The sequence below is a fragment of the Vidua macroura genome, chromosome 10, assembly GCF_024509145.1.
Source record: "Vidua macroura isolate BioBank_ID:100142 chromosome 10, ASM2450914v1, whole genome shotgun sequence".
NCBI lineage: Eukaryota > Metazoa > Chordata > Aves > Passeriformes > Viduidae > Vidua > Vidua macroura.
In genome coordinates this window covers 21,598,047-21,625,406 of record NC_071580.1, presented here as the reverse complement: position 1 = coordinate 21,625,406, position 27,360 = coordinate 21,598,047, and the positions used below count along the sequence as shown (strand labels likewise).

Genomic DNA, 27,360 nt, shown 5'->3' with positions numbered 1-27,360 from the left:
AGAAAGCTACTGAAAACAGTTTGTTTTATTTCCAGGATCAAATATTACAATAGGACATTTACATATATTTATAAAAAATGCAGCAGTTGTGTATATAGATCAGAGGTTTCCTTGAGTTTGGTCCCTCCCAGCACAGTGAGCTGAAAACTTCCAAATTAATCCTCTCCCTCCTCCCATGTGAAGTTGCTATTATTGAATAAACTGACCATTGTGAAAAGCTGTTCCTTAGAAACTGGATGTTCCCCAGTTCCAGGAAACAGCCTCATTTTTTAAAAATAATCTGTCCTAGAGTCTGGTGTCTCTGAGTTGAGTTTTACCCAGATGTTCTTCATATAAATCTGGTCTATAAAAATAGCACCTCATCCCCTGCTCCACACAGTTTCAGTTCTACACCTTCAATCTGGGCACCATTTCACAGTTACAAAGTGACTTTTCTCTGCACTGCAGACACTCCCAGTGATCTGTCACTGACCAAATCCCCAATTTCTGTGCTCACTCCCAAGGTGCCCTTGGAACACAGTGGATAACCCGAGGCAGGTCAAGGCACTGCTGCCAGGTGCAGCAGCCTCTGACTGAAGCCCTGTGTGTGTATATACATATGGCTCTGTTTGTTGGGACTGCACAGACACCGAGCATCCCAAGGACAAGAGGAGACAGGAAAAAGTCAGCACAGAAGGGGCATCCATTGACCTCACCAGCTCCAAATCCACACAGGCCTGTGGGTACTTCCAACAACGCAGCCAGTACAGGGCTCAGCATCAGTTTGTTCTGTCTTTGAAACAGGAGCTGTTCCACTTAGAGAAAATCACTTGTGAAAATAAATAAATAGAAAGGGTGAGGGAGAGCAGAGGCTGGATTTGAGCCTATGGGAACAGCCAGACAAGGCACAGCCGGTCCTTAAGGACAGCGACTTTGCCCCTCACCCACCTAAAGCACATCTCTGCCACCCCTTCTCCTCTTGGAACACCAGACTGCCTGTCTTATCAACTTCACTGAACAGAGATTAAACCAGAAGAAAACAGTGACATTTAGTACAAACTAAAAAGGAATAAAAATGAAGTGATGAGGCCCTGAAATGATACAGATCTTCCCACTCACACGGACATTCCTATACAGAACCCTATGTTAATATCTCATTTTTATGTGGTTTACCAAAAAACCACCATGTTTCAAGCATCTCTGCAGTGTTTGCTACCTGACAAACAGCCCAAAATGCTGCCCTTCCCCCAAAAGAAAACTGGTTTTAATTTAGCCCTTGTTGCTCGAGTCCCAGTGAAGAAGCTCGGTGCTCTGACAGGAATTTGAGACCCTTCAGCAGAGAGAGGCTGAGTTAGTAAAACCTGCACCAAACCCAGATTCTGCAAAGGTACAAACCACAGCACCAGTGCCAGGGCAAGCTGAGCGTACAAATCAGCTCTGAAGGACATGGATCCTGTGAAACACAAGCTGGACAAAGGAGAGGTGTCACTTCCCCCTAACAGTGAGGAGAAGGTCAGGGAGCTCTGGGAAGAGCTGATGGAAAATTCCTGTTAAATCTACTTAGGACTAATGGTACACCTGGATGCTTTTTACAGGCAGCAGTATTTTACAAGGCTACCTGCAAATCCTGGACATTCCTCTAAGATCAATGGTGTTAACTGAACTGATTTACCAGGAAAAGCAATGCACTGCAGTCCATCAATGTCAGAAATCATAAAAATCACAGACCTTGGTTCAAAGCCTGAAGAAAGTAACACAAGTACGGCCAGAAATGTTTGGCCCAGCCTCTACCTGCCCTTTTTTAGGTCAATGGGGAATGCTGTCAGCTTGACTTAAGAGCATGCAGCATCAGAAAGACAAAATCCTTCTGTACTCCTCTGAAGTGGGAAGTAAATGTGTCAGCTGCATCTGGCAGGGAAAGCCAGAGCTTGTTTCCCCTTCTGTTCCAGGATCCTGGATGTGACTGGGACTACTGGACATTACATCCCAAAACAAAGCCATGTTAGATGAAGAGCACAGGCAAAGGGAACATCTCCACCAGCAGCAAGGAGCTCCAGCTTCAAACACGACAGCCCTGACAGCTCTCCACTCAGAAAAACCTGCACTGCCCGCATGCACTGCTGCTCCTTCAACACCACCAGCTCCTGCAGCACCACAGGCAAATCCTGACCCAGTGACACTCACAGGAAGCCACAAACCACAGCTTTTGAAGGATTGGTTTCCTTTGTCCTTCAAAGCTCAACATCGTATTTCCCAACCAAATTTAACACATTTTTTCCAGCGAACGCAATTTGAGCTTCAGATTTCACATCTATAAGTGACTGTTTAAAGGCTCTTTAAACATTGCCCAACCCATCACCTTCACTGCCAGGAGCTGTCCTGTCCCAGGCAGGACTTGATTTGTGCTTTCACCACATTCCTCAGGCCAGCAAAACACACTCCTCCAAAGGGATGAAGAGCTGAAGAGCTTGTATCCTGCTTGGTGCAGTTTCTCATCAGCTTTCAGCCCCCACAGCACAGCTGATGTGTGGCACTGGGTTTGTTTGGGTTGGGAAGGAGAGAGGGTGGAATGAACAAAGAGAAGAGCCACATGCAGGGATATGTATTCCTCAAAATTTTTTTTCTCTGTTTCTTGTTCTCAAAGCAAAGCAAAAGAAAGGTGATAGAAAAAAACACACTGTGAGACAGATACAAAAAATCCCACCCAGGATCACAGTTTCCTGGAACAGAACAAACTCCTAGAAACCACAAGAAAATGCCATTCTCAGTATAAATGTTCAACTTCCCTTTCTTCTTTCCCCTGTTTGAGCAATTCCTGGTCTCACCAGCGTTCAGCCCAGCCCCACACACAGGAGCAGGCCTGGGAGGGCCACGGGAGAGAAGGTGCCAATAAACCACATTCCAACCAGACAACTGGAGCTGCTTCAGGAAGCTTTAGGTCTACATGGAAATGTGAATTAGGGATCTGGATATCCAGGAACTAAAGCATCCTTCAGTCTAGAGGTGCCACTGCTCCTCCATAGGCCAAACACAAGACTCCCCCTCACTTCCCCAAGCTGGGAGCAGCCTCCACACCTGGGGGTCTTTACAAACCAAAGATGACATCTGGTGTCCCATCAACCACTGATCAGGAAACTGAGATGAGATTCTGCTTTCCTGATGCTACATCCTGCAGCAGAAAGGGAAATCAACATCTACAATTGCATGATTACACGTCAAACCTCAATTAGAAGCAGGAGACAGCTGTGAGCTGATGTTTTCATGGGGAATGCCAGACATTTTCTGTGATTTCTTGCATTTAGAGGTTCCAAAGTACAGATGCTAGTATGAAATCAAAGGCAAAATATCTTGAAAAACTGGAATATGTAAAATTTCTGACTATTAAAGTCTTTAACAAAGAAAATCATTAGAGAGAGGCAGAAAAAGTCAGCAGTTATGCCAGGTCCCATGTGCCTTTCTCCTCAGTGACTGAAGACCATGTTAAACTGAGTTTTTAGTTGTGAATACACAAATCCACCACACCATGCTGAGGGCTGTGCCAGTTAACTCCTGTCCCTATGGAACACCAACTGACCAAGAGCTCCATGTCTAGAGAAGACACTGGAGGAAAACCAGGGCACTGACTTGTGGTGCCAGTTTCCAGAGCTGAAAGGAAAGCCTGCACCAAGGAGCAGTTTTCCATGCAGCCCTCCAAATTTAGAGTTAAGTGACAGTAGATGAACACAGAAATGGAACAAAAATCATCCCAGGGATTTCAAGGCACCAGGCTGGGAAGTGTTTTATGAAGCATTAATTGATGCTCAATGCTGTCAGTGCTGTAAAACCCCTGTAAAGCCACTCACTCCTAGAAAAACCAACCACTGTGCCAAGGAAACAAGCCAACTGACTATCAGGTCTCTGTGGCAGGTGTTTTCAGAGAATCCAAAACCTTTACAGTACCTTTGTTATTTGCAAAATCCTGAGAGCAAGTAAGGAAACACTTTGAGGATGCTGGGAAGGGAACATGGATAACCCACCCACCCCCACCAAGGAGCTGGTTCTGCTCCAGCACTGGACTCACAGCTTTCCCTCTGCGCCAAGCAGTCAATCCCATATGGATTTCTGGGGGGTTGGCTGGCTTCTTTACTATGTCCACTGGCAATTTAAAGCAGGAGGAAAACAGGCAGGCAATCTAGAAGCCTTTGAATTAGGTGGAGCAGAGCATTTTACCACGGCTTAACCCAACTCCTTTCCAAAACCAGAGTGCTGGATAAGAGAAGGCTGGAAGGTTAATGGAGACCTTTTGTGTAGGGAATCCAAACAAAGGAAAGACTGTCCTGAAGGTTATGCCCTCTCCTTACAGAGAGATGCCTCTGTGCCTCATCACACACTCTTTCAAAAATAAATTAAACAAAACAGATTTAAGAATAGCAGCGAGAAGGGTTTGTGTATTATGGCCACTCCAAGCTCCAGCATGCTGGATACACAGATCACTGTTTTACTTTATTCCAGGAAAGCAGAGGAAAGATGATCTTCCCAATGCTCTCTGCAGCTGAGGAAGAAAATAAAACTCTGAGCACTCTCATTTGGTCACTAGAGAGGGAGAAGGGAGGGAGAGAGAGGAAGAGGGAGAAGGAAGGGCCAGTCAGCTGCCTGATTCCAGCACTGCAATGCCACGACCCTTAACTGCATATTTAACGATTCTTGTCCTGGGCAAAGAGGAGAGGGAGGAAGGCTGGGAGAACTCAGGCCACAGTGCTAATTCCTTTCCTGCACAAAGACAGTCTCTTGAGGACACAGGCCTGCCTCCTGTAACGTGATCTCATAGTCCAGGTGGGAGAGTTTCCTCCGGGGGAAGTTGGTGAGCAGTTCAAAGCGCTCGTTGGGGTATCCTTTCGACTGGACGTGTTTCACAAGAGCCTGGGGAGAAAGGAAGGCAAACCAGTGTCACAGAAGTCAGAATGGGAAAAAATCCTGTTTTCCTTTAAAAAGTGTTGCCTTTTAAATTTTTTTTTCCTTTTTTTTTTTTTTTTGCTTGAGGGGAAGAAAGGGCATCATAGTAATATTGGAAGCATAAGCACCTCTTGGAAATAATGTGTGTAAGGAAGCCAGTGCTTCGTCAATAACAACACAATGATTAAAAATAAAACATTTTTAAAACCAGTGTTGGGGAGTATTGACAGTTAAAACTCCTGAAGTGCAACTGTCTCCTTAAGCAATTTCTTTTGCTAGTTCTAGCCAGCTTTAAAATGGAAGCAACTAAAGCCTGAAAAAAATCAGTATGGAAATGATGCTCACAAAGAAACACCTGAGACTCAATCGGGATCTGACTGAAAGGCTCCAGAAGATCACATAAGATGAGCACAAAGGCTGCTTGTTCAGCTCTGCAACCAAAAGATATCTTTACCCACAAACCTTGACTCAGCTAAATTTCTCTGCTGACTGTAGAGCAGAAGGGAAATCATACGCTGAGATAAATTTCCTTTAACTCCCACAGTCCATAAAAGGAGCCAAACCGAAAGTCAGGATTTATTTCAATATTACACTTTTGTACTGCCTAAATGAATTGCTTAAGTATTCAAAAGTGCTACATATTTAATAATACATGCAAATTTACTTAACAAGCTGCATTCAAAAGGCAGGCAAGCCTTTTTTTCCTTTTATTTTCAAGCAGGAGAGTCAAGGATGAGAACATGAGCTAAGGATACTGTACATTCCTAGAGCTGCTGGCTAGGCAATAGCCCCAGTTTTTGTAAGATAGGACACTTTTCTCCCAAATCTACACAAAATCCTTCTGATAACGTGTGCTTTTGCCTTCCCTATGACTCCAGCTGTTAGATTGATTACATGTAAATGAGCTTAACTGGCCACTGTCTCCTGAAAACTCATGGCAAACATGAGCACAGTAACCTCTTTACACTCTGCTCCCAGGTAAACACCTGGAAAATTTTGATGGAAATGTCATTCACATGGATTTCTCCAAGGTAAGGAGCCCAAAGCACAGTTGAGACACACACCTGAGGCACAGTAATTGACCAAAATTCTACTTCCCATGCAAAACCACCACATTCTGTAATACATTTGTTTTGGGAGAGCTTCCTCCAAAGTCTGCTCCAACGTCCATGTCCAGAAGGGAGGGTGGAAGTATGATGGGAGAGATGGAGAATAAGGAGTTTTGCCTCTGATTTTACCATGGGAACCAACTACTTTTAGAAACAAAGCCCCAGAAATGAGAAAGCTGAGAGCATTTTATGGTAATTAACGATTAATGCAAAAGCCATTGAGAGTCATTTTATAATGGAAATGAGCAGTGTGGGGATTGAGGAAGACACTGGAGTGTACACAAAACCCAAGCTGCAGTGGAGACACACAGAGCCAGTAGTTACCAGAGGAATGACATGGAACACAGTGCAAGCACCCCCTGGATACACCTCTCCCACTAGATCAGATTTCAACGGTGTCACCCTAGGCACAGAAATTCCCCAGTTTCATCTTTCCTCTACTCAGACAAGGATTCCCATTAAGTCCACTCACCAGAAGTTTAGCTTGCTCAGGCAGTGAAACTTGTTCCCTCTTTCCATCTGGATACCTCAGCATCAGCTGTGCCTTTGGTCCTACACAAATGAAATTATCACGAGTTAACACCAGGGCAGCTGAGCTCCTGTGTAGATTTTAGGTGGGACAGCACAGCAGGGTGAGCAACTGCAGACAAACACAAGTTCCAGCCTGTGGAGATAAATTTCTACCACAATGCTCAAAATGCAAACATCAGGCTCAAGACTCTTCCAAAGCAGCAGTGACTGACCCCAGGCAGTGTGCCCAGAGCACACTGCACCTGTGTTACACCAGAGTGGACTTTACTCCTGGGTGAGACCCCAGTCAGGGAACCCAGAGGGCTCTGCAGGCCGGGGCACTGCTGTGCCCAAGTGGTGCTGCTGGTGAATCACTCACACGTCTGCTGGCAAGGAGGGAGGAAATCAGAAGGGATTTTTAAAAGAAGGGATGAAACCAGGCTTGGCAGCCTATGAACAGCTTCAGGCAAAAAGCCACAACAAAAGCAATAAAAAACGGGCACTTACCATTCGCGTCCAGGCCCCGGAAGGTACTTTCAGGCTTGTCAGGTGACTCCTCCAGTGCCCCCGCATCAATGCAGGGCAGCACTCTGTGGTTTGATGTTGTCCCAGGCTCAGTCCTTGCAGAGGGCTCAGGCTGAGGCCTCCGGCTCTCCTCTTTTTTATACCCCAAGTCCTTGTGTGGAGACTTTCTCAGCTTCGCTGGAATCTCTGACTCCTCCTCCTCCTCAGATCCACAAACAGAAATAAACTCTTCGCTTCCAGAAAAAATCTCCGACTCCGACTCCTCATCCGACCGGCTCTCCTGCTTGGCCTGTGAGGAATCAAAATGTGTCTCCTGGAGCGAGGCTCTGATGGCAGCTTCCAGCTGGCTGTCCTCACTGGCATCGATGAGACTCTCCTGTGGGATGCAGACAACACGTACATCACAACTGCCTTCAAACATCTACTGAAAACCAAAAGGACATCAGTCTTCCAGAAGGGAAGCCACTAAGCCTGTCAGGAATGCACAGCAGGGAAAGCTAGGCATGCTGTAATTAATTAATGGCTTCTCCTTGGAGTTCTGCATGGAGTAATCAATATTCCTTTCACACTCTGGCTACTAAATCCAAACCAAGTGCCAAAAGCACAAACAGTGACCCTGGGAGAAGGCATTCCCTGGCACGCTGTGTTTCTGCATGGCCCTGCACTAACTCCTTGAGTCTGTCTGGGAAATCAGGAGAGCTGGACAAGCACAGGTCAGAATGCTCCTTCAGGCTGTCTCCCAAGGAGCCTCACACTTACTGAGCGGGAGCATTTCTGGGGAGGGCTGCTGGAGTGGCCGTCCAGCTGGCCGTGCTCGCTCAGGAACCCGGTCACTTGGTCCAAGAAAGAAGTCACATCTAACTGGTGCCACTCCACGAGCTTCTGGCCTAGGGAACAAAAGGTGGCAATAAAACAAAATTTCAGCAAAACACTGCGGTTTAGTGGTCAAACACATCAACTCACTGCTGCAGGAGTCCCTGTTTGAGAACTACATATTAGTAGTATTATTAATATTGCAGCTTCCCACAGGCTACCACCTGATAATAATGGAGCTTCCTCCTTCCACCCCCTTGAAAATGGACAGACATGGATACAGACACAGTTTATTTCCATTATTTTCTTTTCATTCACAAAATGGTGAATTTGGACTTGAAACCAAACCACTGAGTTTATGAAGAAGCATTTCTCCATTCTTGCCAAATTGATTCTAACCCTTGGCAAACAGCATTTGTTCTCAGAAGGAAAGTGCTAAGAAGAGTATTCTAGCTTCAGCTGCAATATTAAAAAATGTATGTATTTTTGGGTGGTTTAAGTCAGCTACACAGAGGTCTCAGCTCTGATCACAGGCACTATCACTTCAGTCCTTAGAAACAGGAGACCAGACCAACATTATATAATCAGGAAGCTGCATTATATGATGATAAAAGAAGCTGCTGGATACAAAAGAAAAAGCAACAACTTTGAAAGAGATGGAGGGAGAGGGAGAAGTTCGATTGTTCAGGTAAAAAAAACAAGCAAAACTAAACATAAACTCAAAGCCAAAATGGCATTTCAAAATTAAGAAGCAATTTAAAGTCATTGCTGAGCCTCACAAAGCTCTGTGGGAGGAGCAGAAAGCAGATTCATGTAGCAATTACAAATATTGTAGTTATTCATCACATGATTTCAAGAAGCTTTTGAAAGACTTAAAAAAAAGAATTCAGAGTTTTTCCACCAGATGGAACTATTTTCACTTTCTAAGCAAAATACTAGCTAAGCTTCAAATACACAAAATTTCTGCAAGTTTTGGGTGTTTAATTCCCTTAGTTCCTCTGGGAACATGCTGAGTCAGTCCTTCAGGTCTTGAAGAGATTCTTCAGCCAAATGTAACACAAACTGCAGTGGAAGGTATTCCAGACTACAACTGTCAGTGCTTCCCATGGGATAACTCCAGGCAAACCAGCTGCCACTTGTCTTACCTGTCCTGGGATCCAGGATGGAGACATAAGGGAAGTCTGCTAATTTATAAAACTGTATGTACCGCTGTCCTTCCTCGCTGTCATGGTACACCTACAAAATTGGGCAGATTAGTGGCTGGAGAGGGAACACAAACAAACTGTACCTTGAAAATGCACAGAGTTTCTCTCTCTTCTACAGTATAAACTGCAAATGGTACACACAGTTGTCAGTAACTCTGAAAAGCAGGAATTAAGCCTCTAGCTCTCCATGTATTAGAAACTATGTGGTAACATCTTGATTGCACAAGTAAAAGGCAGTTTATGCCTTCAAATGCATATCCATGAATTCCATCTCCATCTCCATGAAACACACCTTTTCTGCAGGTTCACCAGGAGAATTCCATCTTTTCCAAATCAATTTTTTCCCCACTGTCCCATTTACCAAGGCACCAAGTTACCCACACATCCTTCCCCAGGCAATTTCTCACCTGCCAAAAAATGAAGTGGTCTCGGATGATGTTCTTCACAGCCTCATTGCTCCACACGTCACGGTTGAGGCACTGGCAGGCAAAATCTTGCACGTTCTGAATGTTTATCATGAGCCACTTGTTCTGCATCTGACCACACTCCTTGGCCTGGAAGCAGAAGGAAAAGCTTGGTTAGATCAGACTGAAGGGCCAGACAGCTCCGATGCCAGCAATGATCAGAGATGGCTTCTACCACGGCCAGACCTTCCACCAAACCCCTTCACAGTGAGGAGGATGGACAGAGCTAGTGAAAAGGCACCCACAAAACAGAAGGCAGGGCTGAAGGATCTGCTTTAAATGAGCCTGGTTGAATTACAGAATCACATCGATGAACAGAGCTGCTGGATTTCAACAAGCCAAGCACAGGGTGGGAAAAGCAACTCAGAGGGGGGACACACATGGCAATGCTGAATAAAGTATTTATTCAGGGAAAAGTGTAGTCAGTCCCACTGATCTGACAACAAAGACCTGCTCAATCTAAAGATAAACCCTTGGACCATCTAGTTAAGTAGGTTGCATAATGGACAGAGGACTTGCATTGATTCAACAGGACCCCTTCTCTGTGTGTTTTCTTTTTCTCTCCAAGTTTTGAGTTACTCTGTGACTGTCCAACTGCCCAATTAGGCATCCTTTTTTGATGCTGCTTATCCAGACTGCAAGTGGGGAGGGAGACAGGAAGGCGCAGGAAGAAATCTTACTGGTTTGAGTCACAAAGCTGGCATTGTCTGATTGCTTGGTTGCAAGTTAATGGTAGGAGTTTGATCAAGAATGTAATTCTGATCGCTGAACTGTCATACCTGTTGAAAAAAAGAGGGCTATATCAACAGCAGGAATGCTCTTACCACCTGGAAAGACTGGAACTGGCATAGGAACTCTCTTTGCTTTGAAAAAAAAAAATTAAAAATTATGCTCACCATCCTGCTGGTAATCTACTGTTAAGGAATTCAATGGATAAAAAAATTCTGGGGAATCAGGATGTTATGTAAGATTTTGCTGTTTGGGCACTACTTTGTTCCCCAAACCGAAGTTTTTACTTTTGAAATGATTTTTAGCCAGTGCAGTTTGGAACAGTCTGCCTGTCCTATCACTGTGTGACAGACAGACATGTGAACCCCACACACTCAGCTTCACCAAGGCAAGAATCTCAGCCTACAAAGTCAGTCTGTGTGGCCAAGTGCCCTGCAGAGGCAGCTTTTGTATTACTCAAAGGAAAAAAATGAAGGTAGAAGCATGGAATAGTCCTATTCCCACAAGGGGCCTCACACTCACTACTTACCACTAAATTTACACTGCCAGCATCCAGGTCACCAGGTGAGAAAAGTGGGGAAGGTGACACCTAATTGGCAAGGGTCTTAAATATAATTGTCATGCTTTTATTTAAAAGACTTGTTTTGAGCTAACTGCATTTTAAGAAGTAGTTCTAAGAAACCAGTATGAGATGAGGCCTAGAGGCACTGCCCAAGTTTAAAGGGAACAAAAATCTTTATGTTATTTAAGTCAATTGATTGCCTTAGTCCTGTGTTCTCAGGTAATCTGTTAAAAGAACACGCCCAAAAAAACGTAATTAGAAAGCTGGAAAGTGCATCTCATTCTTCTACCCTCACTCTGTATATCTTTTAATATTAATGAAAACCTCTGGCTCTACCTCTCCTCTGTCCAGCTGAGAGCCTTGGAAGGATGCAAGCAGGAAATTCCACAAAGAAAATCTGCAAAACTGAATTTTCACCTGCAGAACAGGCAGAGCTTTTGAAACTACTTTTCCTTCTAAAAACAAGCTTTGGATTTAACATTTAAAAGGACACAGTTAAACTGCTGCTATCTCTTATACAGCTCAAGGGGTTCTTCTGAGGGGATGGAAGGACAACAGTGTGAGAAGAAACACTGTGGATTTGGAGATTATATTATATTAGGGTCATTTTGGTAAGTGACAAGGCAACAAGGGAAGGCTCAAGAGCTGGCTTGTGTACCCCAAAAGCTGGGATCTGATGGATTTAGGTCCTCTGTTTCCAACACCAAGTCTACCCCCCATTCCCCTCCTCCTCTGAGGTATAAAGGCCAGTGGCAGGCACTCACAGAGCCCACAGACAGGGCAGTACAGCACAGCCACTCTTTGAGAGCAGAGCCAGTGGAGCCCAGATGCAAAAACCAACCCAAACCAATCCCATCTGTCCTAAGTGTGCCTTTACCCTTCCTGCCCAGTCATGTATTTCACCATTACAACTTAGGGCAGCAAACCAGCAACCTGGTGAGACAATCTGTGAGACAAGTCTTGGTTTATGCTCAGTGCTGGATCTCCCTGTGTAACTCTGGATCTTGCACTACTAAAAATAAGTTTTCCCCTCATTTGACTTCTCTGAACATGTATGGTTTAGAAATGTTGGGGTGGTTCCTGCTGGCTCAGTTTTGTTGAAAAGCAATCCTTTCAAGGCAGCAGAGAGAAGAAGGAAGTGGAGCCAGCACCTTGTGATTCTCTGGACATTTTTGTGACTCAGTGGGGAAGATAACAGCTGACAGAGAGTCAGAGCAGGACATTATCAAACAAGGAATTTCCTATTTGGGCCACACTTCTCCTTCCTACCTGGGGCAGGGCATAGATCCTTTCAGCACCCAGCCACTCCTGAGCCACAGCTGTACCTGCAGCTGTGCTGACCCAAATCAGGCCAGAAGCACCTTCTCCATTTGAATACAGTGACCAGATCAGCTCCCAAATGATTGCTGCTTTTTAAGTAGAAACAAAAAACCCCTCAGTCTCAGCTGTAAAGCAGGGAGTGGCTAAGAAAGGTTATTGTTAAATGGGAAAAAGAAATCACACAGAAAGACTTGAAACTCTGCAATGTGACATTCAGTCACTTCACTGAAACCCTGCTGAGTGTTAAGCACAGAACTGCACACACCAGAACCATCTCTGTCCACAAGAAGAAGTGCAAGCTAAGTCAAATTGTTGTGTCCCCCTCAAATTCAATCATCTCTCACATCACAGGCATATAGAGAGAACGCCTGCAATTCTTGAAAGCAGACTGAGATGAGAACAAAACCACACTCTTCTCTAACAGACACGTTTGGTGTGCAATTTATTTATTTTACTTGAGTGATTCATTCCTAACAGATTCCACATTAATGGGAGAACTCTAGTTTAGTCAGTCACACACTGAACTTTACAAGTACAGTGATCATAAGCTGTTCTGCATGTGGAGCACAATGCTTTTTTATATATAGCAGGTAAAAAAAAAACCCAAATAATGTCATTCAACACTTGAAAATTTTTCTGCCATGGAGTTAACCACACCTATTCCTAAAGCTAGTATTACTAAGTTAAAATGAAACAGCAATTTTTTGAGCCTTACTGGTATAAAGCTTCCTTGTTACTCAAGAAAAGTGAGGTTTCTTGGGGAAAACTAAAGATAATTACATGTACTTACTATCAAAAACCAACCTTAAAGCACCCAAAGAGCAGCAACAGCTGATGAGCAACAAAGATACATAATGCCAGATGTCACCACTCCTGCCAACAAAGCCCTAAATCCTAAATGGTTCTCTGATAAATGTGCATGACTCAACCTTGTCAGTTTTCCTGCACACCCCTCCAGAGGCTGGAACACACCAAACACCAACCCTGGAAAGAAAACCCCACTTAGATCAAAGCTTAACTACAAGAGCATCACAATGATAGGATTTAGTCTTTGATACTCTGGAATGTGATGAGCATCTCTGGTTTATTATATGGTTTATATCCATTTATCTCAGCATACAGAGAAGGGAGAAGCCAACAGCAGCTTGCTAGAGATGAATTTTGGGAGACTGTGGTCACTGAGGCCCTACAGTGTCCCAGGCTGAAGCAGTAGAGCAGTTTGCAGTCAGAAAAGGTAAAATGCAAAGGGAAATGGTCAACACAGTGAGAAGGTGTGAAGAGTTATATTGCAATGAAGTTGAGGAGGATCAGTGTGAAATGAAGGGTATCCCATGGCACAGAGAACTGTACAAGAACACAGCAAGGTGAGTGCCAACACCAGAAAGAGTACAGGTCTTTAGAGTGCAGGTACTGCACAGAACAGGGCAATGTGAGCACATACAAACCCCTTCCCCAACCCCAGCCCATCCTCTTTTTCAAATTACCTTTCAGGACTGAATAAGAATGCAGAAACTTTAGGACAAACAAATCCATCAATCAGTTATTTCACTCTCTGACACTTCTGACTGTGACAGATGCCACAATCAACACTGCTGAAGTCTTCAAGTTTCCAGCAAGACCCAAGGTGAGACAAGCCCCCATCTCAAACTCCACAGCAGAGCTCAGAGGGCACTTGCTGACTGCTCCTGCAGCAGCACTGGTTGTTGCCATGTGAATTCCCCTTACTGGTGCCTTTAACCACACATTTGCTGGTTTCACCAACAGCTCTGGACCCCAGGCCCAGCAAGCACCCTCAGCTGCAAGACCTGACACACGTCTTTTAAAGTAAACCCTGCTTCAGGCTGCTCCTCTGCTTCCACTGCACCAAATTCCTTCCCAAGGTGGACACTGCTGCTCTCTGCCAGCATCCTCTCACAGATGGAATTCTGTTAAGGAGATTGTGGAGGGCACCCTCAGAACAGAAGAATTAGTGACAAGGCAACTGATCCCCGGTGATTTGGGAAGCATAAAAAGAGAGATGAGGGTAATGGGATGAGAGCTGGAGACTCCATTAAAGTCACAGTGTTTCACCAAAAGTTCTCCAGCAGTGCTCTTGTACTTGTGCACAGCAGGTAAAGCACATGTGAAAACAAGGTAAGTAATATTTTTGTTCAGTCAGTCAGTTGTGCAGGCTTGTGCAGTGGGTTCTCCAACATCTGTATTGCACCATTTAATCATTACATTGCATTCTCATGCAGTAAAAATAATGATCATCTCCATCATCAATCTCATCTATTCAAAGAAGACCAGGAGAAAGTTCAGTAGTAACTGGAATTTCTGAAGAATATCTGGAAATTATGGACTCAAAGATTAAAAATATATACCAATCTGCATGTTCTCTAATCATTAGTTAAGTCATTGATCCTCATCATAACAATTTAGGAATAGATCCACACATGCCTACACAGTCAGGAAAGGTGACACCTGAGATTGTTTAAAGCTGGCAGTGTCCTGTATCTCTGGGATACTTTCCCTAGCACCACCAGAAGTAAAAGACAATCACTGTGATTTTATAGAACAACAGCTACACTGACGATGAAGTTGTGGCTTGATGGCAAAGTTGCATTCAAATACTTCTACTCACTCAGGTATCAGAAGCCACTCAGCCATGTCAACTCCACCTGAGCTTCTCAGCAGGGCTGTGCTGCAAACCACACTGCCCCTTGCAAAGTCCTCCCTCACCTGTGCAAAGCAATCTTACTCCAGCTTTTTCTGTATCCTCTATGGAGACAGTTCAAGGGAGGCAATTTTCCCATTCCGACTGCCTCCCTTGCTCACTGAAATCTTTCACCACATGTGATTTGCCACACTAATACTGAAACATAAAACAACGTGGTCTGCATGGTGAGGAGCTGGACTCGATGATCCTTATGGGCCCATTCCAGGTGACACCATCATCAGTGAAGTCCTTCAATACGTCACCAACATTCCCATAGGCAGTCCATCAAATATTTATCACTGCCCAGTCTTTTGCAACTTCCCGATTGTGCAGCCATGGATCCATCCTGACACCCTCCCCTCTGCAAGGATCTGCAGCCAAACGTGAGCCCTCACCGTTTCAAAGCTGCCTTTGTGCATCAGGTCAATGGGAGGTCTGAAGAGATCTGCCAGCGTCGTCAGCTTCTTGTCCACCGCCCCTCCGTTCCGGAGCTCCTGCTCCTGCCGGACTGCACAGCCCCAAGAGGAAAGGGAGTGGAATTAGACTACACATACTCATGAGGGGCATTTATTACTGCCTAAATGCTCAATCACAGAGCTTCTGGGGTGAAACTCTCTTGAGCTCCCAGGAGGTTTGGGGAGAACAGGGCTAGGGCAGCTAGTGAGTGCAAATCCCAGGACACCTCTTACAGAGTCCCAGGGTTAGACCCCACTGAACAAGATTAGCTGGTGTCTAAGGACAGAACCTCCCTGTCTCAGCTTTCTCGTGTGCTTTCACTTTTAAACAACACCTTAATAAACCTGAGGGGTCACATACCAATATTTGAAAACAAAGGAGCCAAAAAAAGTAATGACTTGTCCCCAGTGATGCTTTTAAATGGGAAACTGAGCTAGATTGTAGCAATGCAACTTTTAAAAGGACTATTTCTATTTAGTATTTCCATTAGCTGGCTGTGGGGCAATCCCACAGAAAAGAAAGAAACAAACAGATTTAGTTTATGTGGAGAAATCTCTTTGGATGTTTCTTTTAAAGAGGATCCATTTCATCTGAAATAATACAGAACACATTTCCTACTCAGACAGGACCCTGGACAATAAAAGTAAATCGCAGCAGATACATGATATATTTTATGGAACCAGGTCAGCTGAAATGGGCAATAACTATCCCATAGTCAAAAATTTTCCAGTGTGGAAGGAGGTGTCAATGGGCCAAAGCATAAAAACCATGCTTGAGCAGACACACAGGGAATAAAGCATCGCTGTGGAGCAGCCCTAGGAGCCAGGAGATAATCTGGAATTTCATGGCCAGGGCAGCTTTTCCAGAAACAGCCAGACAGTGATGTCCACCTGTCAAGTTCTGCCAAAAAGCATGATAAAGTTTCACCATAAACCCTAAAGATCAGCCAGTTGCACCCCCTCCTGCTATGGGCTGGAACACCCTCTGATAGTCCAGGCTGGAAGATGGTGAGAAAAAATGTAAGGGTATTGATTCTGTACATGGAGCATTTTCACTTCTAAAGCTGACAGTGATTTCAATACTTGTTGTGTTCATCATTACTGGAAAAAGGGAAAGAAAGTAACTATCAACATTTTCAGTTTGGCAGCCAACCCCTAACTGTGTGGGAACATGGTCCATGGGCCCCAGTCACCAGTGACAGGATTAGGAAACAGCCTCAGGGGAGGCTGAGATTGGATATTAGTGACAATTTCTTCATGGAAAGGGTCGTCCAGCCCTGGCACAGCTTCCCAAGGGAGTAGTGGAATCACCATCCCTGCAGGGATTTAACAGACACGTGGATGTGGCACCTGGGGACATGGGGCAGCGGTGGCCTTGGCAGTGCTGGGAAAACAGCTGGACTCGGTCTCAGAAGACTTTTCCAACTTTACTGATTCTGTGGTTACACCTCAGGAACACTCCAGCAACATCAGCACGACAGCTGAAACTCAGATGTGAAGCACCTGGTGGTGTGCTGTCACAGAATCACATTCTGTGACACTCCCTGGATGAAATAACAGCCAGTGCTTTGGCATCTGGAGATTCTGAGCATGAACAGCCAAGGGCAAACAGCAATTAAAGCCACGAGAACCTCATGCCCAAGGAAGAAGCCTCAGGGCTACTCCAATGTAATTCAAGTGCCAGAATGCCCACTGCCTAGCCAAGAAAAATATCTAGTGGATGAATTTAATTTCTACTTGGGTGTTAGGATTCTTCCCCCTTTTCAGTTCCCTCTAGAGCAGAAAAAGGGGTGTTTTGAGAGTTAGCAACACCAAAGCAGACAGAATATACTGTGACAATCATAATTCTATGACTTCTAATAAAGTACCCTGCTACACAATTGGCAATTTAAAAATGTTTCAACAACTGAAAGCTGTCCTAGCCTACAACAGGAAAGATTTCTCCATCTTATTTGCATTAAAAGTAATAAAATAAAATATCAGGCGTACTGATCTGTAGACACTTACTGGTTTCTGTCTGAAAATCCCGAAAGCCATCGAATATTGAGCGAGCAGGTCTGCGTCTTTTAGGAGCTTAAAAAAAAAAAAAATCAAAGAATTACTTGAAAAGTATATTATCAAAATAAATGCATATTAGTACTTTCCATCACATGTGTAGGAAAATGGAATAGGAACCCCAAGCAGGGATTATGTGGGAGTAGAGGTCATTGGGAAAGGCTGGAGATGGATGGAAACAGGCAGAAGGTAATTTGTAAAATCCATGTCCCTCCAGCAAACCTTAGCCCAGAAACAAAACACGTATCAACAATACAGAGAGGCTTAAAGCCCCTTCTGATGGGCTCGCCAAGACCCTTCAGCATGAAGTGGCACTGCTGTCACAGCATCACCTTGTCACAATTCCAGTCAAGATTTTAACCAAGGCCTTCAAGGGGATGAAAAACTTCAAAAGATTAAACTCCACGAGCATTTTTTTTTTTAATGAAGAAGCACATTTGTTTTTTCTACAATGCATTTCTACTCTTTTCTAAACTCTTATCCTGATCCTGTCCCAGCTTCTTGGCTGGACTGAACAGCCACACTCTTCCAGTAGATCCAGCATTACTGTTTGCAAGGAAACCTTCAGAACTGATTAGCTGCAGCTGGACAGAGAGCCCAGGAAGGTATCAGAAATAGCACCCTCAAGTCCCACTGAAGTCCTAAGGTACAGCACAAGCACTGCACTTGGAAGGAAGACAGAACTGCCTGCCAAGATTATTCCAGCTACTTATCTCCTTTCCTATCAACTGAAAGACAGAACTTTCAAAGCCCAATTGCTACAAGACATAATAAACAAATTGAAGTAAGATAAATACAGCCTATACCCAGTGGAAATGTGATGATACAGCCCATCATGGAAAAAGAAAGCAAGCCTGAACAAGGGATGTGCTGGGAATAACACCTCTCAACTCCAGGGAGTAAGATCTCCTTCACCCTGAGTGCTCAGGCACAAGCCAACCTCAGAACAACTTAAACTCAGTTGGAACAGCAACTGAAGGACCACTTCAGCAAAAGCAGCATGTCCCTGCCAGGCTCAGCTCGAGCCAGGCAGCACAGGTAAGGAGGCTCTCAGCAATCCAGGAGGATCCTTTATACTGAATGATGGGATCCATGTATCCAGCAGAGCACAAATACAGAGGGTCACCTCTTCAGCTGGAAAAAACAACCACCCCAGTATGACCCTTAAAAACAGAAACTGCCACCTCCCCTGCTGTAAGTCTAGAGCTGAGACCAATTATCTCTTCAGGCTCAGCTACTCTGGCAGGCTGCTCTGTGCCAGAAACACAAGTGGCACTGGTGGATCAGACAGTGCCAGGAGGAAATCACTGACCCAGGTCAGTGGATGGTCAGTGACAGTGTGACTGAGATCAGTGTGTAACAGGTAGGTATAAGAACACCAAGCATTAGAATTAGCAGATCTGAATCCTAATAACCCACAGGAGTCAACAGATCTTTGTCAAAAACGCTGTTGGGCCACAGGAAAAAGTGCAGAGAGCTCCTCTATCTTCAGAGAGGCATCAGCAGGGCATCCTCCTCTGGATGCACATTTCCTGCTGCAGAACTGGCCTTCTCTGCTACTAAACTCCCCACTTTCAAAATCCAGGTAGGATGGGAAGTGCAAGGATTAGATGAACACAGTGTGCCCTTGTTTTCATGTCACTGCATCTTATGGTTGAGACCTTCGAAGTCCAGTTTCACTGCTGCTGACAAGGTGGCTTTTCAGCAGCAAGGGGAATGTCATGAAATTATATCAATAAAGCTAACAGAAGTGCAGAAATACTTAAATGAAAGCAAATACTTTGTATGTCATTGCCTTTTTGCCCCAAATGCAAATTAAGTGTGTATTTCAAATTGCTGGTACTTTATGTATCTCACATCAGTATGTAGAAGTTAAGTTAGTCCATTTCAGTGATTCATAGTCTAAGTTTTTTGATGGGACTAGGGACTGAAGCATATTAAAGGAGTCAAAATTTTCCAGCTCCCAAAACAGACAGGGAAAAAAATTGCTATAAGGACTAAAACTAGAAAAGCTAATATTGTTATCAGTGCAAGTACAGCAAAAAGGGAAGTGGTGTGCACCTGTATTGCCTGGCACTGTTTGCTCCCTCAGCTTGTGCATCCCACCTAAACACCCCTCTGATGTTGAAAAACAGAGTCAAGAAAAAATCAGTTCCAGAGTAAACCTGACGCTTGGCCTCCTTCTCCTTTCTAACACAGGAACTAAATGATAGAAAAGAGCATTTCCCATGGGTGGGAAATGCAGCCACTGCAGTGACAAGCACTTGCACAGCCTTCCTTGGTGAAAAGGGCAAAGCTCTCAATCCATCTGACATGGCAAAGGCCAGCCCAGAAATGACCTGGTCCACATGAGAAGGACAGAGACAAGAAAGGTAGCTGCACAGCACAGCTTAAAGAGCAAATGAAATTCCTGCATGAGAAATGGAGAAGGGTATGAGCAATCACAGAGTTCAGCCCTTCTCTCTGATCTGTCATCTCGAGACAGGCATTTGTCCTCTTCATTTTTACTTGTCAGCCAAGGCTCCATCTTCCATCGCAGCACATCAAACATTTCTACAGCAGTATCCCACAGTTCTGGGCCCCCAGATGCATGCTTAATTAAGTTAATTGGCTGCCACCTCACAATGTCTCATGACACAAGATTTAGCAAATTAGCACCTCTGGGAATAAAGCATCCCTTGTGTGTGAGGTTTTCAATACCAATGGTGTTATTTCTTCATATTCAACAAGTTTTGATTTTCTTTTGTCACTTAGCTCACCTCAAGGTAAAGAAAACAGAATCAAAATAACAAGACAAAACACAAGCCTACCTCCAAACAAGGGCTCAGGCTCTACTAAGATTTCCTGCTTTTGAGGAATTGGAGCTCGTACTTCATCCCTATCAAAGGAGAAGAAACAAAAAAGAAAATATCAGAGAGAAGATAATATTCCAAATACTGTACAAACCACATCTCATTATACTCCAAGTATACCTGCAACATGAACCAGTTAAAGATGCTGCTGTACCAATGCACAGAATGAAGAGGTTTGGGATTAAATGGGATCTCAAGGGAGCATCTGTTCCCACTCACGGCACTGCTGCTGGACCTGGTACCCTGTGCACTGAGAGATGGCACGGATGACCTTTGATAAAACATTACACAAACCCCTGAGTGACTTGATCCCAGGGTTTGTTAATCTATATTTAAACACTTCTTTTGTTCTTGAATAACTTTGTTAGAACTTGGAATTTTTTAAAACCTTACCAAAAGATGTTAAAAAATCCATTTGCCATCCTCCTTCCTTGCTACTACACAGAAAAACATATTTTCTTCCTTATTACCAGTTTTTGTCTGTCAGAAGACGCTTTGCTTCCACCTGAAAGTCACACCCTCTCTTTTCCAGAGGAAGGAAAACAAGGTCAATATGGCCATTTCCCCCCATTTCTGAAGCAGTTCTTGGCTTACATAACTCGGCTCCCGCACATGTCAACAGCTCAGTCAGTTATACTTGCAGACACTTACAGATAATCCAAAACTACAATTAGGAGAAGAGAGGAAATCACAAGCATCTCTGTGACAACAGGGTGGTCACCTGGCCCACGGATCTACGTGCAGAAGGATTCATCCATTGCTAAATCCTGTCTGTGAACTCCCTCTTCCCCCAGACTTCCAAGGTGTGAAGTGTGCACTTGGCAGCTGTTGACCATGCAGGGTTCAAAAGGTAACTCAGGATGTCAGCAGGATGCACTGACCTTGCTCTTACCCTCCACATCTTTGATTGCTTTGTGCAGCTAGTTACTCTCCATTTGCACTTTTACTGTTCTCTCTCCTAGGAGGAACACTGAGCTGATCAGCACCTAGAGGGTGTTGAGTATAAAAAAGAAAGTACTCCAAGAAAAATCTGAAGTCACTGATGTGCCAGAAGTTGTCTAGAAATAAGAATACTAACCTATATACCTATTTTAACTTTGTTAAAGGGTCAAGTAGGAAGGCCACTCACATCAGCTATAAAGGTTAGCACTAAAATAATTATTTAAATTTAAATTTATACATGTGCTTCTGAAGTATGAGGGGCAAGGATTTTCCTCTCTAAGTGGACTGTCTTTTTCCTGGAGTGGAAGATTTTCATAAAGACAAAAGCCTGGCTTACATTTAATTTACCATATTTAATGAATGTGATTTATACCACTCAAGATATTCCCTTTATCTCAAGCAGTCACATTAAGAGGCAGCACTGAGACTCTCTGCCATGCTTAAGTGGAAAGTCTCTTCCCTTTGCAGGCATCTGATGTGTAAGAGACTGATGAAGGTGCTGAAGTTGCTGATTCCTCTGCATACTGGTGTACAGGCCTTGGCCTTTCCAGTGCCAAACTGGTTAAACCACCACAATAAAACCCTCACAAGTCAGACTCTTCTCCCAGGTAAGGAGAGACAGGGTAAGACAAAATGGCCTCAAGTTGTGCTAGGGAAGGTTTATGTCAGATATTATGGCAAATTTCTTCACAGAAAGGGTTGTAAAGCACTGGCACAGACTGCCCAGGGCAGTGGTGGAGTCACAATTCCTGGAGGTGTTCAATAAACATATGCATGTGGCACTTGGGGACATGGGTTAGTGGTGAACGTGGTGGTGGTGTTGGGTTGATGGCTGGACTTGATGATCTTAGAGGTCTTTTCCAACCTTAAATTCTATGAATTTATTAAATGGGAGTAAGGTGGTTTTATTTATAAGAACCAAACCAAGAGAATTCTCTAACTGCCAAATCAGTGTAAAGCAAGATTGCTGAAGCATTTAAAAATAAGACTCTCTTATTAGTGGATCCCTACTTTAATGACTTGAGCTTTGTTTGCAAAAACCAGTAGGTGAAAGCTACAGAAAACTTCTGAAGTGCAAGAGACTCACAAACCAGAACAGCCAGAACAACGCTGCAGCAATCAACTGACCAAGATCAAAGCAGTGTGTAATGCTGTGGTGAGAAGTGACAGCTGCCTGGCTTGCTGTGCTTTGTCCATCAGTGGCACAGGCTGGCTGGCACGGCCGTGCTCAGGGTACGTACTCGGGGTGCGGGCGGGCAGCAGACACCGCCGCCGAGCTGGTGCTGGGCTCCTCTGCTATCCCTCCTCCGTCCAGGAACATGGTGACAGCCATCTCCAGGTTGTTGTTGCATGCTTCAAGCATGTGCTTCCCCACGCTTTCACTGGCACCTGGAATGCCAAAGGGAAATCATAGCTTTTTGACTGGAAGCGCCCAGAACAGCTTTCTCTCTCAAAGCATTAATAATTAGGAGGAACAGTTCATCAGCTGCCATTTATCCCTGAAGCACAACTGTGAGAGGAGACAAACATACAGAGCTCAGGGGGAAGGGAATGCTTGCAGTCAGGACTGCCAGGCTTCTTCCTGTCAGCAACTGAAAACCTAGAGGAAACCATCTGAGGGGTTTTAGCATGATCTGGATTTTCTTCTAGAGGTCAGACATTTTCCTGGTACATGGACCTGTTGGAATGAGTCCAGAAGAGACCACGAAGGTGCTGTGAGGGCTGGAGCCAGGCTGGGAGAGCTGGGGGTGTTCACATGGAGAAGAGAAGGCTCCAGGGAAACCTCAGAGCCCCTTCCAGTGCCTAAAGAGGCTCCAGGAGAGCTGGAGAGGGACTGGGGACAAGAGATGGAGGGACAGGCAAGGGGGAATGGCTGAACACTGATAGAGGGCAGGGTTAGATGGGATACTGGAGAGAAATCCTTCCTTGTGATGGTGGGGAGGCCCTGGCACAGGGTGCCCAGAGCAGCTGTGGCTGCCCCGTCCCTGGAAGTGTCCAAGGACAGACTTGGAGCACCCTGGGACAGTGGAAGATGTCCCTGACCATCACAGCAGGTAGAACAAGATGAGTTTTAAGGTCCCTTCCAAGCCAAACCATTCCATGATTCCATGATTTTCCAACATCAGCAGGCATACACAAAGAAAAATGAAAACCTGACTTAACATTTTAACAGGAAGAATATTAAATCAGCTGCTAAAATTTTTATCCACTTGTAACAGACATTTAGAGAGGGAAGAAAAGACACTCTGATTTACTGATTCTGCTGAAAGGCAAAATCAAACCAGCAGAAGCTCAGTTTCTATAAGAAGGAAAAAAAAAAGCAGCCAAGAGGGAGAAAGTAGTATTTTTCTACAGAGTTCTTTGTATAATGACTAACATTTATTCAAATCACAGAATCATGGAACAGTTTGGGTTGGAAGTGAGCTTAAAGCTAATCCAGTCCTACACCCTGCCATGGGCAGGGACACCTTCCACTACTCCAGGCTGCTTCAGGCCCTGTCCAGACTGGCTTTGAACACCTAAAGTGCAACTAATCCCAGTTTTGATGTTGGTGCTCACGATGAAGCAACAGTTCCTAACATCACCTGTAAATCTTTCCTCAGAGGATGAGCCTCTATGTCCCAACTTCTCCTCAAAAACCATTCCATCAGCAGAAGCTCCCTCAGGAGAAGAAGCTCTCCTGCAACTCAATTCTTTACAGCACCTTCTCCATAAGTGGTGGAGTGCCAAAGAGCTTATTTTCCTTTAGAAAGGCTGGTAGAGAGGAAGAGTGGTAAAATGCAGCTGAACCAGTCTGGGAGCAGCTTTGGAATCTGCAGTAATTCTTACTAACTTCACAGCAAGTCACCAAAATGGCAACAACACTTTGCCCCAAACCAGGCTCACAAACATCAGTCTGGGCAAAACATATTCAGATGTTTCTCAGATTTTCTCGGAAAGACTCAAGAAGCTCTGGTTTGAGCACAGAATACACTTTGAAACTGTGGAGATCAATCAGTCCTAAATAACCTGCACATCAAACCACGGAGAAAGCCAAACTGACTGAGGGAACTGGTTTCCCAAACACCCAACCTGCCACAACAAGCACATTGGGATGACGGGCAGCTGTATTTTTAAGACCTTAACTGAGCTGAAGAAAGTGCAAAAAAGAAATTAGTGACATCCCAAAAAACCAACGAGAAGTTCAGGTTCTTCACTCAAACTATTTTTTTTGGCATTTTCAGCACTTTTCAATGTTAACTGTAGCAATAAAACCACACCTGTGAGCCTGGAACACATACACCCCACTCTACACCTCACTGCAGAGTCATGCAAAGCCACTAATCTGCAAGAACTGGAAGAAAAATGACAATTCAACTCTCTGCTATTATTTAAAGAGACACTGACACAGCAAGTGCCTTCATTGATTCCTCACCATTCCTGAGGAAAGTGCCAGCATATCAAAGCTTTCAGTTCTCGTGCTAGAAAACAGAAAATTCTAAGTATTTGTTAAGTTTCAAAGCAAATTTCACAGATATCCCATCATTTCCTTGGGGAAGACTGATCCTTGAGAGGCTGCCTAGAACAGAGGCTGGACAGAGTTAAAGGAATAAAGCAGGGATTTTTTTAAAAGGCCTTCAAAAGATACACCTTGGGCAGTGCAAGAGCCTGGCCAAGGCTACACCCAAGATGGATCCTGGGTCATGAGTTTTCACTCTTTTATAAGTTTTGGTCCATTTTCATATTGGGGTTAATTGTACAATTACAGCTGCAGGTTATGAAGTCCCATCCTCTCAGTCTGCTCTCAATTCACTACTGGTTCATACTTTTGGGCCTGAAGCTGCAATGGTGTCCTTGGTTCTGGGGCTGGAAAAGGTTTGTTTTGTGTGGCTGAGCTGTGAGGAGAACTTGCTAACACTTTATATGAAGTTCAGAGTTACACGTGGATGCAGTACAGAGTCTGGAAAACATGAAAGCTAAAACTTAAGGCAGCAAGACACACAGGAGTTACATTCTCTTAGCAGTACTTGCCTGGATGAGAGCACCAAAGAAACACAATTCTGCCATCAGGATCAAAGAAAAGCATCAAGGACTATTTCTCCTCATCCCTGATGCTGCAGAACATTCCCTCAGCCTTTTCCCCACAGACAGGAGTGACTGCACATACACTTACAACTCTGAGTTGAAAAAGCTACTAACACAAAGCACTGAGGTGTGAGCACCTGTCACATGCTCCACACACTCCTAGATGCAATCTTAAATTCTGTTAAAGGTAAAAACAGAATTTCAAAACTCCACTTAATAGTGGATGGCTGAAGCCCAGCAAGCTATTTCTTTTTGAAAGCATAGAGGGGTTCTCTTATGTTGAGCATAAAACGTGTCTAAACATAAAAGGTGTCAGGAGGAGGAAGCCTCTAGCACAGCTCTGCCTGTTGATTCAGGTTTTAGCAAATATCTCACACACAGGCACATGCTACTGAAAATATAATTGCTGTTCTTTTTGTTTATTCTATAAAGATTCTTTAGGAATAGCTGAGAGATCAATAATTTCCCTGCTTGCATCCTGTTGAGGATTTGAGTGTGTCCAAGAACAGGGACACAATCCGAAACGAAGCTGGTCTGGATAACCGAATTAGAGCAGTTTCACTTCCCTCTGGCTGTTTAGTTGACACATCTTATTAACCACTCCTGCCGCATCTGACATGCAAAGCCATCAGCCAGGGGTAACTACGGCGAAGCAGATTAAACACAAAGTGGGTCAAGAGCTCCAAGTACACAACCCGAAGCAGGAGCTGTCACCTGACGCGAACTTCCACGGAAAAGCGACCAGCTCTCCCCGATTGCGAACTCAAGTCGCCCGCGCAGTAGGATATTTCTGCTTTTTCCAAGGCGGACTCGGGGCTCAGCTCCCGGATCCCTCCCGGCCGTCAGAGCCACCCGCGGGAGCGGGAAGCGGCTCCCGGGGCGGAGCGCAGGCGGGAGGGAAGAGGCAGGGAGGGAGCAGGACACGCACCCCCGCCACCGGGACAACCGAGAGGAATCTCCGAGCCGCCGCTCAAAGGGAAGCGAGCTCTCCGCCGCGCAGGGAGCAGGCCGGGCCCAGGCAGGCCCGCCGCGCTGGGCGGCCCCGGGGCGCGCCCGCGGACGGGCCCTGACACCGCCGGCGCCCCGCGGGAGGCGCTCCGGGGGCAGGGGCAGCGCGCCCGGAACCGCTCCGCCTCGGCCCGCGCCTCCCGCCCCCGGCCCGCCGGCGGGGGGGGGGGGGGGGCCGGGCGGGACCCTCCCGCGTAAGCCCCGCGGCCTCGGCGCGCCCCGCGCCCCGAACCCACCGGTGATGGCGGTGAACTGCTGGACCAGCGCCCTCAGCGCCGCGGCGCCCGCCGAGCCCCCGGGCGCCGCCATCTTGCCGCCGCCGCACCACAACACACGCGCCGCCGGCCGGCGCGCGCTGCGCATGCGCGGGGCCCGCCCGCGCGCGCGCCCCTTCCCCCCGCCCGCCGCCGCCGCGAGGGGCGGGAGCTCGGTTGCCGAGGTAACGAGCCCCGCCCATTACGGCCGCGCGGGAGGCGGGAGTTGCCGTGGCAACGCCCTCCTTTCCTCCCCCGCTCCGCCTCAGCGGCTTTCCCTGGGAATGCCCCCGGAATTCCCGACCCACCGCTTCCAAGGGACACAGGCTTTAGAGCGGACCGGCACTCTCAGATCACGTAACCGGCCTTCCCACGCGGATTTACCCCAGTACAGAGGCCCGCGGCGCAGCGAGGGGCCCGGCAGGCCGCGAGCCGAGTGCGAAGCAGATCCAGGTGCTGTGAGCAGGGAGACACTCAGCAAGAGCCCGGATCACGGGCACAGGCCGGGGGTGACCTGCTGGAGAGCAGCGCTGCTGTGAAGGACCTGGGGGTTCTGGCAGGCAACCAGCTGTGCCCGAGCCGGCAGAGTGTCCTGGGGGCCAGAAGGGCCAGTGGGACCCTGGGGGACACTGCGAAGAGCACTGACAGCAGGTCAGGGAGTGATCCTGTCCCTCTGCCAGCCGAGTGCTGTGTCCAGCTCTGGGCCCCTCAGGAGAGGAATGGAGCTGCTGGAGCAGGTCTAGGGGAAGCTGCAGAGATGCTGAAGGGCCTGGAGCATCTCCGTGCCCAGGAAAGGCTGAGGGAGCTGGGGCTGCTCAGCCTGGAGAGGGGCCCCAGCTGAGAGGGGCCTCAGCCCTGCCTGTCCCTGGGTGTCTCTGGAGGG

General features: G+C 45.9%; 1 protein-coding gene across 2 annotated transcripts; it reads right to left on the bottom strand.

Annotated features, from left to right (window-relative positions):
* Positions 1-7: 7 nt before the first annotated feature.
* Positions 8-26,537, bottom strand: UBXN7 (UBX domain protein 7). 2 transcript variants are annotated; one of them, XM_053986940.1, is made up of 11 exons: positions 26,460-26,537; positions 22,392-22,539; positions 20,167-20,234; positions 17,309-17,374; positions 15,242-15,354; positions 9,481-9,627; positions 9,014-9,104; positions 7,815-7,942; positions 7,038-7,431; positions 6,493-6,572; positions 8-4,878 (listed from the first exon to the last, which is right to left on the bottom strand). In XM_053986940.1, the coding sequence occupies exons 1-11, from the start codon at positions 26,530-26,532 to the stop codon at positions 4,717-4,719; spliced, it is 1,470 nt and encodes a 489-aa protein (XP_053842915.1). In that variant the 5' UTR covers positions 26,533-26,537; the 3' UTR covers positions 8-4,716. The 2 variants fall into 2 exon arrangements, with proteins under 2 accessions (XP_053842915.1, XP_053842916.1); XM_053986941.1 differs by lacking the exon at positions 26,460-26,537 and adding an exon at positions 25,930-25,959.
* Positions 26,538-27,360: the final 823 nt, after the last annotated feature.

What these genes read in the sequence shown, in the direction of transcription:
- UBXN7 (XM_053986940.1), bottom strand. Translation starts at nt 26,532, where the DNA reads ATGGCGGCGCCCGGGGGCTCGGCGGGCGCCGCGGCGCTGAGGGCGCTG. An exon ending in GCAGTTCACCGCCATCACCG is followed by an intron (nt 22,540 to 26,459) that starts GTGGGTTCGGGG and finishes TTGGCATTCCAG; the next exon opens with GTGCCAGTGAAAGCGTGGGG. An exon ending in CATCCTGGATCCCAGGACAG is followed by an intron (nt 7,943 to 9,013) that starts GTAAGACAAGTG and finishes TTTGTTCCCTAG; the next exon opens with GCCAGAAGCTCGTGGAGTGG.